The sequence below is a fragment of the Engystomops pustulosus genome, chromosome 2 (genome assembly GCF_040894005.1).
Source record: "Engystomops pustulosus chromosome 2, aEngPut4.maternal, whole genome shotgun sequence".
NCBI lineage: Eukaryota > Metazoa > Chordata > Amphibia > Anura > Leptodactylidae > Engystomops > Engystomops pustulosus.
Genome location: NC_092412.1, coordinates 129,478,969 through 129,497,787, shown reverse-complemented (window position 1 = coordinate 129,497,787; position 18,819 = coordinate 129,478,969). Strand labels below are relative to the sequence as shown.

General features: G+C 40.9%; 1 protein-coding gene across 1 annotated transcript in view; it reads right to left on the bottom strand.

The window, feature by feature from the left end:
• The window catches only part of CA4 (carbonic anhydrase 4), a 31,774-nt gene extending 29,240 nt beyond the window's left edge, over positions 1-2,534 (bottom strand). The window contains exon 1 of the mRNA XM_072136417.1: positions 2,400-2,534. Within this exon, the coding sequence (XP_071992518.1) occupies positions 2,400-2,460 (61 nt within the window). The 5' untranslated portion in view covers positions 2,461-2,534. The remainder of the gene's footprint in view (positions 1-2,399) is intronic.
• Positions 2,535-18,819: the final 16,285 nt, after the last annotated feature.

Sequence of the window (18,819 nt, the reverse complement as noted above, 5' to 3'; positions counted from 1 at the left end):
AACTGGTCTGCAAGAGTTCCAGAGTTTTAGTATTTCCTTATGAGGTTGTGGCCCAACTGGTGAATGACGTTCGAGTGTCCTGGTCCGGGGGATCCGGCCAGAAGTAGCTGTTTGGGTGCAACAACATAAGGAGGCAATAAATGTGTTCAAAAGGAGGAAATGTGAATGCAAATAAAATAATAATGTATTAAGTTTATGTGAACACAATTATTGCCTTGTGCTGGCTGTCTTAGGTCATTGACCTCTGACAAGAATAGACATTGTACAACTCTGTGAATGACAGCTGTAGCTGGACTCTGCAAGACTTCCCCCATCACTAAAGACTATTTTTATATTTAGTTGCACATTCTAGCTTTATCATCAGCTTTATGTAAAGGACATATATGGTATCATGTGTTCTCTTATGTCATAAGTCACATGTTTATGTAGATTGTGAGGGGCAGTCCCAGGATTTCACTATATATAATAAAGTTTATTTGAATGCTCTGGGGGCAAAGGTGGATGGAGCACTAAGCAACAACGTGTCACCTGTGTCTCTGTCCCTACTCCCTACCCCCACCATCTCCCATGGGGGGATGACTAAGTTCTCTCTGTATGTCTGTCAGTCTGTTTCTCTCACACTCTCACACCCATAGAAAACTTGCTGTTAGCCGCTGCAGCGACACTGTACTATATAAAGTACACTTTCCCCACTTCCTATTATGTACACTGAGCAGGCAGAGGAGGGTGAGGGATGATGTGGACTAGAGAAAGGAGACATAGGTACACAGGCACACAGACTGCTGCAGCTACCCCCTCCCCTACTGGGACTCACCACACACAAAATAAACTATTATAAAGTACTGACAAATACATTTTTAAAATAAGCATAGCACAGGCTGTTGGAACCTGTCACCAACTAAAAATGACATTCCTGGTGACAGGTTGGCTTTAAGCCAATTTTGTTACAAAAAGGTAATTTGTGATGTTGAAAAGTGATATAGTATCCTACTGTGGCCCATAGATAAAACAATACTGAATGTTGTAAATTTGACTGCTGACAAATAAAGTATTATTCATTTTTGAAGACCTGGACATGTTTCGAAGTTTGCCATTCCGAAAATGCAAATACCATGATATTTTGAGATATTTCAAATTTTATACATTTTTTTTTATTAATATACAATATAGTAAATATCCTCAAGATTAAAACAAATAATATGTTTTGAATGCTATATTAGGATTTTACACCAAGTTTCATTGTAAAATACAGCTACTAAATTTCAGTAAGGAGAGATCATTAGATGTTATTTAACAAAATAGACCCAGGTGTTTTCAAATTGCAAATAAGAAATTAGACATTCCCATTGATAAATTAGCACAGCCAAGGTTATACTGCAGCTGTTTGGTTTAAAGTTTACTATGAATGTATATTCTTTCAGATAAGACTCTCTAGTACAGCAGTACTTTTATTTTAAGCCTACATGCTTATTTACTCTAGGCAATTTCTGTCAGAGGAAATCAAGAGAAAATATTACAAAGTATGGCATTGAGGGTATCAATAATCTGTCAATAGGAAAGATAAGAAGAATCCTAAAAAGCAATGTGGTATAGTTGGTAGAAATATATTTAGTATGGTAATCTGCCCCTTGTAGACTATGTGTGAGTGGTCAGATTGAACAATAATTCAGACTAATGGTCTATGGCACGTCCAAGTAACATACAGATTAGGGTTTATTAGGTAAGCAGGTTTGTTAACCCACATACCAACTTCTGCTGATATGGATTTAGATGTGCTCTGATTTCAAGCCAATACATGTATAAATGTATGAATAAATGTGACAATGACAAAAAATTTTTTTTGTAAAAATATAGACCTTTTAGATCAAGTTATATAATGTAAATGACAACCTATTACGTCTATGGTTTCTAGACACTACAACGCTTTTGGTTATACTTTACGGAGTTTTATTTTAATTTTCTCCAAGATAGAAATAACATAATAATAATGTTACAGTATGCAGGTGGTTAATTGATCTGCATCAATTACATTACATTGTGCAATACAAAAATAATAATCAATTTTAGATATAACATCAGAGAACAGTATTAAAAGAGTTTAGAGACACTATTTCCAGAATCCTCAAAGTTTTAGCAGCAGTGTAGACTGAAAAAAAAATATAATACAATGCAATAATATTTTTGTTTAAGTTGTCAAAACCTCTTTAAGTTTTGCAGAACAAATACTGTTATTCAGCATTTTATCTGCAGCCTTCTTGTGGAAAACTTACACTGATAAATGAAACAAGTAGGACTCTTGAATTTGTCTCCTTGCCCTCATTTTGTGTACAGTGAACAGAATACAAAGCAATTTGTCAAGAACATTCAAGGTAGAGAAAAAGAGATGAGAGCTGACTAACCTGCTCCATTAGCTATGATAAGATGCAGCATGAAGGAGAGGAACAAGTAGAAGAACTTCATTTCTGCATAAAGTGATGCCTTGAGTCAGGATCAATAGGCACCTTTACACTGGAATCATATCTCAGCAGGGACTTTTATACAGGAGAGGACACATTGCATGGAAGGTGAACTCCTCCTTTTAACTCCTCCTATTGCTGAGTATCCATTGCTTTCACCAATAAATGTCACTGTTTATCCTTGTACAATGACAGTGATTGTAAATACTTTTATTTCTAGCAGGGGCAAGGAAACTGCATGCTTCTTTATGATGTACATCAGTTCAGAGAAATGTAAAACAAGTCTCACATCAGATCATTGCATTTTTACATGTGAAATAGCAGATTAATATCTAGATTAATAGAAAATGTTAAATTGGAGATACAATTTGGTAGACCAGTAACTGGATACACAGATGGCAAAAAAACATCATTTAGGTAGTAAAGAAAATATAATAATGACAGCTTTAAAACACTCAATGACATTCACAGTGCCCACATAGTCACCACCTCACTTTTTTAACAATGGCAACAACTATGCACCAAATGTCATCCATTAAAATCCCTAAAGCTTCTTCAAAGCACCAACTGACACGCAATGGTTATCAGTGCCTGAGACCAGTTGCACTGAGTATAAAGCAAAAAAAGGAAAAAGAGATTTTTATCAGCTCACCCTATAGCCACGTGTAGTAGGAGCCGGTGCACGGATATTCTGAGCCGAATCAGGAACAAGTGCAGCAAAGGGAAACGTTTTGATCCAGCAACCAGGCATGCATGAATCCAGGCAATGGTGGAATAAAACTTCACATTTATTTCATCTTGTATAAAATTTAAAAAAGGTACCAAGGCAGGATAAAGTGAGGTGTTTCGAGCTACAACATGTTTTTAATCAACTATGATTAAGAGCATGTTGTAGCTCGAAATGCGTCAGTTTATCCTGCCTTGGTACCTTTTTTAAATTTTATACAAGATGAAATAAATGTGAAGTTTTATTCCACTATTGCACTGCGTATACATGACCCCTTTGAACCTGTGTCAGATGTGTAGACTACCCTCAGATTTGTGTACTAGATGGTGCGGGTACCTTCTTCCACATGGTTTGGGAATGCCCATCCATTCAGGATTATATGATAGACATGTCTTCTGGGCCTGGTTTCTTCCTTCAGGCTTAATTTGAAATAGATCTTTTTAGTTTACTAATGTTCTTTGGTAGGAAGGTGACTTTGATAAATTGGAAGCCTCCTATGCTCCCCACACTAACTTATAGACTCACTTAAGTGAGAGGGGCTACCCAGACTGCTTCAAGTGTGGAGGAGGAATAGCTCTGCATGTGTATGGTGTGAATGGTTGGATGAGTGCGTGTTCTCCCCGTTCATAGGCAAGGGGTACTTCTTTTTGGGACAATTCTCTTTTTCCTATGTTGATGTGTATGTGCTGATTGTCCATCTTTTAAGATTGTATTCTATGGTTCACTGAAGGGCATGTTCTCTATTTGTACTATTTTTGTAATTCTTTTAAAAACTAAAAATAAGGTCTTTAATAAAAAAAAGTGACAGGCTACATACCGTGTGTTCTACGATCTACAGTCTAAAGACTACAATGTTCTCCTCACCAGAAATGCTTGCAATGGAATCTGAGGTACATGTACTTATTTACTAAGGGTTTTTGGGATTTGCGGCGCTGGGACAGGTATTTAGCAGGGGATTGTGTCGCACGTGTTCAAATTTTGTCGCAGCTGCGCTGGCTTCCATGCAACAGAAATGGGGGGGCGGGCCATCAGACGATCCGATGAATTCGAACAGTGCGTGGGATTTAACTTTCAAATTGGGTCGCAAGACAATGCACTTACATGCACCAGGAAGAAGAAGGTGAATTCCCGCAGACCTGAGCCGCGAAGCGACACATGCAGGATACTGGCCGCACGATCTTTATGAATCGCAGCACAGGGCATTATCATCAGAACAATGCACTTTGGGTGAACTCCTCGGACAGGCAAGTAAATGTGCCACAATGGGGGTCATTTACTAAGGGCCCGATTCGTGTTTTCCTGACGTGTTACCCAAAAATTTCCGATTTGCGCCGATTTCCCCTGAATTGCCCCGGGATTTTGGCGCACGCGATCGGATTGTGGCGCATTGGCCCCGGCATGCACGTGACAGAAATCGGGAGGCGTGGCCGAACGAAAACCCGACAGATTTGCCGAATTTAAAACAAAAAATGTGTCGCGGAGCTTGCACTTACCTTCACTCAGCCCCGCTCGGTGTATTCCAGTGCGTTCCAGGGAACTTCAGCGCACCTGGTGGACGTCGGAGGAACTACCTTAATAAATCCCGTCCAGGCCCGAATTCACCGCAGAGAATGCGCCGCTGGATCACGAATGGACCGGGTAAGTAAATCTGCCCCAATATGTCCATAATGTGGAGGGGACATGGAAAAACACTGATCTATTTTCCTTGCACAGTGACAAACAAATCCATTGCTAATATTTGGCAGCTGTATGGTTGGCATCAATGGAGAATGGCCTCAATATTTATTTCAGACACCACAACTTTCTGTGTGCCCACCATCTTGGATAAATGTATATTGCAAATTTGTGTCAAACCAGTTTGGAGTGTTTTGTTTTCTCTCTTCTCCCTGTTTCACATGTGAAATGTGGATCCCATTGCAATTTCTGCACACACCCATTCTGAAAATTTAGCACATTGATAAATACAGTCTTTAATGAGATAATGTAGTAAGTAGATGTTTTGATGAGAAATACAGGTAGATGCCTATTGATTACGCAATAAAATCAATTTATACTGTAGCAGGACAGTGACCCGAAACATACAGCAAATTAGTTTATTTATTTTTGGGTTTTGTTCACTCACTTTGTTAACTTTTTTACTTCAATAAATGCAAACAACACTTCTATGATTCTATTCAGTAATTTGACATACCATCAAATACCATCAAATGACATAGGTTAAATATGTCACATCCTCATGGATTGAATAGCAATTAGTCCTAAGTGTATTCTTTTGCCTGACTTGTTCAGGATTACCTTTGAGCAGAGGGGCCGCACTTAGTTTTTTACAGTTTCTTTGTCAATAAGTACTCCATATGAAAATTATTTATAAAAGTGTTGAAATATTTTTGCACATATTGAATGTTTTTGTTATTTACACGATTCAGTCCTACCTTGTTCAAGATTTAGGATCTTGATTGTCAAGGGCATAATGCGAATACCAGTGTTTGATACAATTACCTTAACTGTCCTATAAAATTTGGTCCTCCCTGTCTTTTTTATGAAATTTATCATTTATCAAAACCAATGCAGTTTGCCTGTGAAATGTGTAGAGTCTGCCAGATCCATGAATTGTGGTGCACGTTCTTCATGAATCTGGCGCCCCATGAACTACTCCAACCGAGTGCACCAACTTTATTTGGTGTACCTTTAACATAGGGTGTGCGACACAATTCTGTTGGACACTGCATGATAAATCTGGGCCTTTTAGTATTTCTGACTGTTCACTGATACCATTTACTGCATACCTTATACCATACTGTTACAGAATGTATAACTGCTTATGGATTTCTTCAATAAGCAAATTGGTGAAGTAATACAAATGTGATATGAAGGTTGAATTAAGGATCAGTTTCCTACCTTAGCCGGACAGGACTGGCAGGACCACCACACCTCATACATTCCTGTGACACTCCTGCGGTTGCTTGGGGGGATGATACAAACTGATATTGCTGGGTGACCTAACAAACACCCTGATTGCTTATCATGTATGTTTCATATGTACACACAGCTGTGTAGAAGGAAGACCGCTGGACGGTAGCTATGATCATACCATTACAGATATAATACTGTGCACAGATATTGTAATGTTTTATATGTTTGTATTTGTTTAGTGTAGTTATTCTATTTATTGTTGGGTTTTTTCTGTTATTCCAACGAATGCCAGTTTTAGAACCTTATAAGGAGGTATAGAACTGTTTACAGTGTGATCTAAAATCTTGGATGACGTGACTAATAAAGTTGTTTATTAGAGCTCATTGATGTGGTTCTAAATACTTATAAACCCAATATAGTTGTATGTATCCATGTGGTCTAACATATGGATACAAACATCTATATGAAATTGCGTAGCAGTTTTGACCACCACAAAGGGACCGCAGAAATCGAGTATCCAATTGTTATAGCAACACCTTATTCTCTGTTAGATAGGCTATTAGGAGGCTATACCCCCTCTACCAAGGTGACGGTGCAATAGTTCTATATAATAATATATAATAATAATTCTTTATTTATATAGCGCACACAGATTACGCAGCTAGAATTGATGAATTGTATATTAGAATAACCCTTAGTTGGTACCAAACATAAGGGGGAGGATATACTATAGAAAATGTAATAAACCTTCATAAATAGAATAGGTAACCTTTAAAAAGTTCCTACACCATGGGGGGGATTCAACAATGTGTCTCAGGTTCCGCCAGCTTCTAGCTGGAAAACAAGTTTTGCTGCGCCAGATTTATCACTGTGATGATTAATTCTGGTGCAGCATTAGACTGTCGCTTCCTACTTAGATATCTTTAGTTGGTCTAAACTGTGCGCAAGAATTTTGGACGCACGGATGATTTACCATAGACCACACCCCTTTCTTTAAAAGTCGGGAAAGTGCCAAAAAAAGGTCTAAAAGCCTTGATAACTGTGGTGCAAGGCATTTTAGGCAGTGTTTTTGGTGCAAAACCACCAGAATTGTGGCGCAAGTGTGCAGGATTGTTACAAATTGCCCCCCCCCCATATGTCAGAAGAACCTTATTGGTTAAGTATAACCTTACTCATATACAGTACATATGATGCAGAACTGGGAAGTGCAAGTGTAAGGAACTATAATGGCTACAGCCTCAATACTAGAGAACTTTGTAGTAGCCTATATCAAAGAGCATAAGAGTTTGGACTTTGCTTGTGATACTAAAACTAAAGAAAATGCCGGGGCTTATGTCCACGATCTTTTTGGTGTCAGTCATGTTGACATCAATAATAAGTAGTCCCAATAGAAGGGAATGGCAATGGCAGCTCCATATGCTGCATACCTAGCAATGAATTCTAAAATAAATGATCTACAACAGTGTTCCCCAACCTTTTTTCTATCTGAGATTGGCTGTACCTAAAAAAGTTTTTCCAGGGACCGGGGCTGGGTAACCCTCTTACAATGGTCATTGGAAAAAAAAAGTGCCACACAAATACTCAATATCTAACCCCATCCCATATAATTCCCCCCCTGCATTCACCTCTATAAGGCCACCTTCTCTGTAGTCCTCTTTTATTGTCTTGATAAAAAGATGACTACAGAAAAGGGGACATTATTATACCACTTTCTCCATAGCAACCCCCCCCCCTCCAAACACACACACAATGGGGCAGATTTACTTACCCGGTCCATTCGCGATCCAGCGGCGCGTTCTCTGCTGTGGATTCGGGTCCAGCTGGGATTCATTAAGGCAGTTCCTCCGCCGTCCACCAGGTGGCGCTGCTGCGCTGAAGTTCCCTGGAAAGCACTCAAGTACACCACCCTATTCCTACTGAAGGTAAGTGCAAGCTCAGCGACATTTTTTTTTTAAAAAAAATGCGTCGGTTTTTCCGAATCTGTCGGGTTTTCGTTTGGCCATGCCCCCCGATTTACGTCGCATGCATGCCAGCGCCGATGCGCCACAATCTGATCGCGTTCGCCAAAATCCCGGGGCAATACAGGGAAAATCGGCGCAAATCGGAAATATTCGGGTAACACGTCGGGAAAACGCGAATCGGGCCCTTAGTAAATGACCCCCAATAGCTTTAATGTCCCCTTGTCTTTGGACCTTCACTGAAATGTCCCTAGCAGTGCTGCCCCGCCAAATGAAATGTCCCCAGCTGAGCCCTCCCAACGCAAGGTCCCCATGAGTCCTCCCCCATTAATGAAATGCACACAATGTGCCCTGAAGTGCTCCCTAATGAAATGCCCTTGCAGTGCTGTCCCCTAATGAAATGTCCCCTGCAATGCTCCCATTAAAGAAATGCCCCTGCAGTGCTCCCATTAAAGAAATGCCCCTGCAGTGCTCCCATTAAAGAAATGCCCCTGCAGTGCTCCCCCTAATGAAATGCGCCCAGCAGTGTTCCCCCCTAATGAAATGCTCCCAGCAGTGTTCCCCCCTAATGAAATGCTCCCAGCAGTGTTCCCCCCTAATGAAATGCTCCCAGCAGTGTTTCCCCCAAATTAAATGCCCCTAGCAGTGTTTCCCTCTATTAAAATACCCCCAGCAGTGTTTCCCCCATATAAAATGTCCTCAGCAGTGCTCCGCCGTCATATAATGTCCCCAGCAGTGCTCCCCCAACCCAATGAAATGTCCACAGCAATGGCCCCATAAAAACAACACTGGCGCCTCCGGTGCTCCTCTTCATCCCACGGCTCCGACATCACCTCCCCTCAGGTTCTGGACAGTGGCATGTTTCTGCCGTCTGCCAGCACACAGCGCTATGATGTAATCAGCCAACGACACAGGTGCAACATAGTGGTGAACGCTGGCAAGCGGCAGAGATGTGCCTCTGCTCGGAACCTGAGGAGAGGTGAAGTTGGAACCGCAGGGTGAAGAGGAACACCTGACCTAAGTACCAATTTTTTTTCCAAGTTGAAGTTTTTGGACCGGGACCGGGTATTCAACGGCCTGGTCTTGGGCCACGGCCCAGCAGTTGGAGACTGCCGATCTAGAGAATATGTTAAAGGTATCTCAACGGGAGATATCTAAAGTAAAGAAAGATAGCGATTCCTTAGAGAACAGGGTCACCTCTTTGGTAATTATTAAAAGGTTATCAATTCCTCAAAAGATGAAATACAATTAAAATACAAAGATACCCAAAAATAAAACAGACATGTGAAATGTGCACTAGATGAGACCAGTAGTGAGAGAGATATTGTAAGTGCCTTCAAAGTTTTACAGAAAACAAATTGATGTACCTAAACAGGGCAAATCAATTGACCATGCTACCTGCATAGAGAAAGAGTCTCAGTAACTACATGATATATCTGTCCTTAAAGAGGACAAGTGAGCAGCTCCTAGTGCTACAACAGGTGTAGCAGTGTTACACTGCTAGCGTTATCGGAACACTGCCGTGCTGTACAATAGGAACGCTGGTGGTCCGTGGTCCAGTGTAACACTGCTACATCTGTTGTAGCACTAGGAGCTGCTTACTTTAGTACTTTAGGAGCTCCTAGTGCCTTTTTTTTATAGGTGACAGGTCCTCTTTAGGGACAAAGAGCAATGGCAAATAAAATAAAATCTCATTTAGAATCAAATTCCAATAGGGAAGGACTTGCGTGGGAGCTAGGCAATGCTAATGACTCATGTTCCAGAGTGTCAATAGCCATAGGGGAGATAGCAGGTCCAACAACTAATGCGGATTGCTTATACTTATAGGACATGAAAGGCTGGGTGGCACTACTGGAAGTACGTCAGATTGGCTAAGGTGCTGGTCTATATATTTCAATACGATCTCTATCAAAGAGTCCCAGTATAAGACAAGTGGGTATTGGAACGTGGAACAGTTGATAGGAGCGCTGTGGTGCTCTGAATTCCTAGCGTGAGGGCATACAAAATGTAGAAAGATAAGAAAAGGAATGCCACTCACCGCGTTGTCTCCTTCCAATGTAAATTTATTTGTGCATACTCACAACAAAGACAAGGAGTGTTGTTTACAGGTCGAGGGGAGGGGAGGACGCAGGGACTCAAAACAGGACAAATAGAACAGCTGTTTCGCGCTCGGCGCTTCATCTGGCTTGTCTGTTCAAACACATGTAAAACATAGCGGGCATTTAAACCTGCTAACCACGCCCCCTGAAACAGGAAGTGGATTCTATTGGTTCTTCCACAAGTTAGACAACTCCCAGTGAAAGTAGAGATCAAATGCCTTTGTTCACTAAATATACCCTACAAGTCAATGCACTCACCGGTGGCTAGGATGCGCTGTGGTCCGCTCTCATCCAACCTACATCGGTATGGACGGGGCGTGCTGCGCACAGCCGTCCCGCATCTGGCGCCGGTGCGGCTGCCGCATCGTCATCGTAACGGGCCAGCTGTCACATGACACGTCACCCCCCAGCGACGTCAGAAACGACCTGTATTTAAAAACTGTTTACCATTAGTACCTCATGTCAGAATGGACATGGGAACCAGTGCTAATTTTTGCCCCAGAATCTTGAAGTTATATCTCGTATTGGGGAAAAAATAGCTGTGTATACAAATACGCAGTGGAATTGCATATTATTACATAATGTTGCAATTGGTGATGTTTCTTAACTTAGTTTCTTTTTAGTTGGAAATAGGGATTGTAGGTACATGTATTTTGTTACCTTTAGTGGGCGTAAAAGCACATATTCTGGACCATATTAAATAAATGCACTCATGTCTAATTTATCATTAAGTCCCAGGGGGCCTAAGGCTCCTGTGCGCAGAATCCATTTACCCTCTTTTTGTAATAGGAGGCACTGTCTGTCGCCACCTCCTCTCAAAACAGGTACTCGTTCTAGACCTGCGAATCTTAGGGTCTTAGGATCAGAGTTGTGGTGTGTTTTTATGTGCTCTATTAGTCTGGGTGCTCCCAAACCTGTCCTTAGGGACCTGATGTGTTCATAGAACCGTCTGTTTAGGCTTCTAATGGTTTTTCCTATGTAAAAATTACCACAGTCACAGAAGATCACATAAACCACATAATCAGTCTTACATGTTATGAGATGTTTCAATTTCACCAAACCATAATGGGGATTGTCCAGTGAATAGTGAGTTACGAAAGCAAAATGAGGGACAGTTGACTTAACTGATATCCAAGTTGCAAGACATCGTTAATAATTTTTCAAGGCTAGAGCCCTGTGCAGGACAAAAAGGGAGGAGTAGAGTGAACTCCAGATCAAACATCTCCAACAAGGATCCCATCCAGAAACCTAGAGGTAAAATGTATGGTAAGAACATGTAAAAGAAGGATTGTTAAAAGTGCATCTCTAGTAATGGAACAGTGTAAAAGATTTGGACACAAATTAACCTGCCCGTGTGGAAGTAATTTAAGGCGTTAAGCAATATCACAGAAGAAAATTCAGCATGTGGTACACCCACTGTACCACCGCGAGCAATCACGTAAGTTGACACCTGGGAGCAGAATCTAAGCGACACCCAGTTTTCACCAGAGCCTGCCGCAAAGCGGTTGATCTTGCTGCGGTGTGATACTACCAGGTCACTCCACAGGCGCGACTTTGCGGTGGTGGCAGGGTGTAGTAGAGAATAAGGCTTGCAGCGTAGTCGAGGGCAGGCTAGAGGTCGGAAAAGGCGGCACAGGATCAAAGTCAGCTGGAGGTCACAACAGGAATCGCAGAATCGCATGCGTAACAACTGGGAAGCTTTCTGTAGGGCTCTAGGTGTAAAGATCCGGCAGGGTATGCAGGAAGTATTATACTAAAATGTATACCTAAGACCTCAGCATTATCTCACATTATCTATTTCTGGCGTACTCTTAAACATTTTACTAATCGTACATATACCTTTTGTATTGAACTTGAATTTGTATTTTGCACTTACACCAATGTATTATTATTCTATGCCTCCTTGTAGATAGATAGAATTACCAGCTTCCAAAGCATACTTCTAGACCCGTTTGCAGGTCAGGAGAAGCCCTCAAATGGTATTTTTAGATCTAGAGAATTCCAAGGTTTAGATGGAATAATTGGATCAATCTCTGGGATGTTTGGGTCCAGTATGTTAATTTGGAATAGGGCTTGTCTGGAAACAATTCGTAGACATATTGGTATTTTTGAGCAAATAGAAGGGCACTTAAAATTCTGTCCTGCAGGTTGTTGAAGGTCTTGCCAAGTAAGAAACGTTTACTGTATATAATATGCATGATATAGCTGAATTATTTTATAGAACACAAGAAAAGTTTTATGAAATAATTGAAATTAATAACAAGGAAAATGTACAAAGTAAAAGGGGAGCGGAAGTCATCTTTACTGCCTATGCTAGCTTTGTTCACAACACTATTACTAATGTGATTAGGGATTGTGAGGATGAAAGATCCCTGATATTGTAAAAGATGGAGACTTGATCCAATGGTATCGTCCTCAAAATGGAGTGAATGTCCATGATAATCCACATGGAGACTGTCAACCTTTACCTGTCTCCACCATTAAAAATGTAGGTATTGTGACATCACATCCAAATGTGGGTGCTGCCTACTGCCTTCAGAACACACGTGCCTGTTCACTAAATGACACTCTGTATGTTTCCTATACAGTGTTGCTACCTGTTTGTAACCCAGAAGAAGCATTATTTGATAAAATGGTGAAAGTACATTCCATTGGATAACTAGAGAAGAATATCTACAAAGAAAGAAGACACTTACCTGAGCTGCTGGTGAACGTCAATAGTAATTGGAGAAACACTGATGCACAATGAAAGAAAGCCGCTACTTGTGTCGATGCAATGTGTTTAAAGTAGACACCCCTGTTTATTGACTAAACTCGATGTATGGTGGTAATATGACATGTTAAAATGGCAAATTCATCTGCATTGACTGTTGATGACAAACCAACAGCAGTGAAAGAAGAAATTACATCTTGAGCTAATTCTGCTGAAGAAGGTGAATCACTGCTGTTAAAAGGGGAAACTGGAACGTCAACCGCCCTAAACATGGACAATGCTATAGAGGGCCAAGCCCTGGACTTGAATATAAAACCTTCAGAGAACATTAACAATGAAGACAGCACATCAAGAATGATGGAGACCACCTGTTTTGTGTTCCTTACCAAATGTAGGATTCTGGCTGTTACATACAATATGGATTGGAAGTACTGTGTTGTCACAAACTAGGAAGTACCTGCATGGGGATCAATTATGTCAAATACCTAACCCTAACGTCTGCTTCACTCCTAAACAAGTCAAAACCATCAGAACAACTATAATCACTCCAAATCCACTGTACAAGAGTGATGAGGTAATAGACAGTGAACCAATAGCTATATAGCCACTATCTATAAATTTAGAAAGACTTTTAGATATGAAAGGTAGTCATTTAATTCACATTGGTAATGATATTGAAGAGGCAGATGCAGCCTTAAATGAATTACTACATGAAGGAGACTTTAAAACAGCACCAACAAAATCAGGGCAAGAAATTGGGCTGCTTTATATGGATAACTGCTTCATATAAAAAAGATTATTATTATTATCCATAAGCAGTTATCCATTCTGTAACAGTAGCCCCCTTGTGGCCATGGAAAATTCAAGAAATGGCTACACATCATCTAAATAATTGCTTATGTCTTTCTTCAATTAACATTTGCAATCTATATACTGTATTCAAGGGTGAAGGGTTTTGGTGAGTAAGTATAAATAAGTATTATACTAAGTATAAATATATATACAAACACCCTGATTGCTTATCATGTGTATATATACACTCACCGGCCACTTTATTAGGTACACCTGTCCAACTGCTCGTTAACACTTAATTTCTAATCAGCCAATCTCATGGCGGCAACTCAGTGCATTTAGGCATGTAGACATGGTCAAGACAATCTCCTGCAGTTCAAACCGAGCATCAGTATGGGGAAGAAAGGTGATTTGAGTGCCTTTGAACGTGGCATGGTTGTTGGTGCCAGAAGGGCTGGTCTGAGTATTTCAGAAACTGCTGATCTACTTTCACGCACAACCATCTCTAGGGTTTACAGAGAATGGTCTGAAAAAGAAAAAACATCCAGTGAGCGGCAGTTCTGTGGGCAGAAATGCCTTGTTGATGCCAGAGGTCAGAGAAGAATGGACAGACTGGTTCAAGCTGATAGAAAGGCAACAGTGACTCAAGTCGCCACCCGTTACAACCAAGGTAGGCAGAAGAGCATCTCTGAACGCACAGTACGTCGAACTTTGAGGCAGATGGGCTACAGCAGCAGAAGACCACACCGTGTGCCACTCCTTTCAGCTAAGAACAGGAAACTGAGGCTACAATTTGCACAAGCTCATCGAAATTGGACACTAGAAGATTGGAAAAACATTGCCTGGTCTGATGAGTCTCAATTTCTGCTGCGACATTCGGATGGTAGGGTCAGAATTTGGCGTCAACAACATGAAAGCATGGATCCATCCTGCCTTGTATCAAGGCTGGTGGTGGTGGTGTCATGGTGTGGGGAATATTTTCTTGGCACTCTTTGGGCCCCTTGGTACCAATTGAGCATCATTGCAACGCCACAGCCTACCTGAGTATTGTTGCTGACCATGTCCATCCCTTTATGACCACAATGTACCCAACATCTGATGGCTACTTTCAGCAGGCTAATGCGCCATGTCATAAAGCTGGAATCATCTCAGACTGGTTTCTTGAACATGATAATGAGTTCACTGTACTCAAATGGCCTCCACAGTCACCAGATCTCAATCCAATAGAGCAGTGATGGCGAAACTTTTAGTGGCCGAGTGCCCTAACTGCAACCCAAAACCCCCCTTATTTATCAAAAATTAAAGCAGTAACTTTTTGCTGCTTGTTCTTCAACAACTTTCAATCATATTGGCCTCCTGAGGACAGCAACACAGTAGAAAATGTGGCTGGAAAATTTGCATCATTTTAGCTTCTTTCCATTGTCCCTCTGTACACAGAGAATTGAGGGGCCAGCAGGAGGTCTTCCAAAGATAATTCAACCCTGTTTACTCATTCTCCCTCTTCCTACAGTCCCAAATAGTGAAGTATCACTTTAATATATGACTGAAAGCCACATCTTTTAAGTTGCTTGGAACTGCAGGAAGATTATTTGAGTCCTATCTGGTGTGCTGGGGCAATGGCCCGGGTGCCATAGGTTCGCCACCACTGCAATAGAGCATCTTTGGGATGTGGTGGAACGGGAGATTCGCATCATGGATGTGCAGCCGACAAATCTGCGGCAACTGTGTGATGCCATCATGTCAATATGGACCAAAATCTCTGAGGAATGCTTCCAGCACCTTGTTGAATCTATGCCACAAAGAATTGAGGCAGTTCTGAAGGCAAAAGGGAGTCCAACCCGTTACTAGCATGGTGTACCTAATAAAGTGGCCGGTGAGTGTATATTATATACACACACAAACATATACATATATATAATTTGTACAGGTAACTGAGTATGGTGGCCAGTAAGGAAGACACACCATGGGTGTCCAGGAAGAAAGAAACACCAGGAACTGCTATGAAGAAGGAAGACCGCTGGACAGTAGCTATGATCATACCATTAGAGCTATGATTTTGTGCACATTTATCTAAATGTTTTGCATGTTTGTATTTGTTTAGTGTAGTTATTCTATTTAATGTTAGGGTTTTGTCTGTTATTCCAATGTAATGCATGTCAGTTTTAAAACTTTATAAGGAGATATAGAACTGTTGATCTAAGATCTTGGATGACGTGAATAATAAAGTTGTCTATTGCAGCTCATTGATGCGGTTCTGAATTCTTATGAAACCAGTACAGGCAGCCCCCGGGTTACATACAAGATAGGGTCTGGAGGTTTGTTCTTAAGTTGAATTTGTATGTAAGTCGAAACTGTATACTTTATAATTGTAGATCCAGATAAAAAAGTTTTTGGGCCCAGTGACAATTGGAGTTTAAACATTTTTTGCTCCAATGGGACCAATGATTATCAATAAAGCTTCATTACAGACACCTTACAGCTGATTATTGCAGTCTGGGAATATAGTAAAGCATTCAGAAAGCTTCCCCAGAAGTCAGAGGGGTCTCTCTGTAACTATGGGTTGTCTGTAAGTCGGGTGTCCTTAAGTAGGGGACCGCCTGTATAGCTGTAGGAATCCATGTGTTCCAACATATGAATACAAACATCAGTATAGTCTTAATGAATTCGCCCCAAATGATCAATCTGGTGCAGCATAATAAGACTGGTCTAGACTAACTGTACATTTCCTTACCTTAACACAGGGTCTGTGCTTAATATGCTTGGAATAATTTGTGTAATATTCCTTCATTATTCTACTATTAGCAAAATCACTAGACAGGCAATGGAACAAAGGAAAATGAAATTCCTTATCATATAATCGAATTCTTTAGACTGGTTATAACATCTGTATTATAATAGAGGGAAACTATTTCTTTATACATCTGCTACGTATACTATATAGTTAACACGTACAACATGTCAACTTTCATAAAAATATGTTAGAGGAATTTTTTCATTATGTAAATATTGTACAGTATGAATAACAGGAAGTCTTCAACAACTACCAGCATCTGCAACTATGGTATCACATTATCAATTGGGTATCAGGTCAACATATGCTATTTTTAATAAAGCATCCAGGGTTATTACTATAGGATGCAGAAGCAACAGATACAGCAGGGCCTAATGACTGAAAAGACCCATAAACACCTGCCAATTGAAACACCTCTAGTATATTTGAAATATAGTAGGTTGAGCGCTAAAGAGTTGTCTCTGTGTCATACTTCAGCTTCACACTTTATATTTAATGCAAATGGCGGAAGGGATAAACGAAGTTTAAGACTTGGAACTAAATTGAAGCATTGCCTTAACAAGGGCTACTAACTCATAGATCCAGCAACTGGGACTGTGGTAATTTTCTTATATTTGATATCCATGGCCTTTTTTCTTCTAAAATCAACTTTTAAAATTAAGCTAATGTGCCTGAAAGGCTACTGGGTCCTAGAGCCCCTCTATCAGGGGTATAACTAGGAGAGGCAGAGCTCCATAGCAGACTTCTGTATATGGCCCACCTTTCCCATTAAAAACATTCATATTTGTATACATTAGCATCAAAGGTAGAAGCTTCTGGACCTTACAGGCGACTTTTGTGGTGCTGAGCGCCAAAACAATAATGTAGGAGCTTGTAGGAATCCAACAGAAACGGCTTTATTCAGCTTTAAAACTATTACAAGAACAAAAATAACAAACAGCTTAGCCTCTACTTAAGGCACTACCTTACTTCTTGAACCCTAGCTCCCTTCTAAGTTCAAGGAACACTGCTGGGGTTCCTCCTCAGTACTCTGGCTCTCAGTGAGCTCCAACAAACATTGTCCTTACTGGATTCCAGTCCTCTTGGTACAGATTACCTGTCTGTCTCCAACTGTTCCCAAGTCCTCCTGCTGGCTGCAGGACACACAGCACTCATCCTCTGGAGTTGGCCGGGGATGGGAGTGGTCAAGGTCCTTTTCAACCCTGGTTGTGGATCGCTCTCCAGCGCCCCCTAGGTTCACACTCTTACATATCCTCCCCCTCAGCTCACCACTTATGGGGTGAGCGACCCTTCGACAAGACATGTAATGGCAACGTCCCTTTTCACTTAAGTTGACATGTACAATGTCTGTCCACATTTTCTCAACAGTAGCACACATCCTGTCTGGTCGTCTCATCTTCCAAGTTCCTGTCATTCTACTTTCCTGGTTCTTAGCATTTCTGTTTCTTTGTTAAGGTTCTCAGACTGAACATTAACCCCTTCCCGTACGGCGCGCGCCGGGTCCCGATGCATGGAGTTGGCTCGCGGGCCGAGCCCTCTCCAGAGCCGGTAAGTCTTTGCTGCATATTGCAGCAAAGGCTTACCAGTAACACCCGCGATCGGTGCTTTCACGGTGATCGCCGCCGGCAATGCTGCCGGGGGCTCCAAAAAGATGGCGCCGCCATCTTGCCGCGGATCGCCGCTCCCCGGTGATCCGTTGCCATGACAGCTTCGGGTCTCACGAAGGCCCGAAGCTGTCTCATTTTAACCCATTCATTACAATGTGCTATCAGCACATTGTAATGAATGAGGAGTAAAATCCCCATATATTGCCATATTGCAGTATGGCAGTATATGGTAGGATCGATCAGACAACCTAGGGTTAAAGTAACCTAGGGAGTCTGAAAAATAGTAAAAGTAAAAAAAAGTTTAAAAAAAAAAAACTATAATAAAAAAAACCTAAAAATTCAAATCACACCCCTTTCCCTAGAACCGATATTAATATTAATAAACAGTAAAAATCATAAACACATTAGGTATCGCCGCGTCCGAAAATGTCCGATCTATCAAAATATGATTACAGTTTTTCACTGCGTTTAACCTCGGAACGGAAAATAGCGTCCAAAGTCAAAAATTAAATTTTTTTGCCATTTTGGAAAATATAAAAAAATTTATAAAAAGTGATCAAAAGGTTGCACAGTCCTAAAAATGATAGCAATGAAAACGCCATCAAAAGTCGCAAAAAATGACACCACCCACAGCTTTCCAAATTATGAAAAAGTTATTGCCGCCAGAAGATGGCAAAATCAAAAAAAATAATTTTGTACAGGAGGTTTTAATTTTTTTAAATGTATAAAAACATTATAAATCCTATACAAATTTGGTATCCCC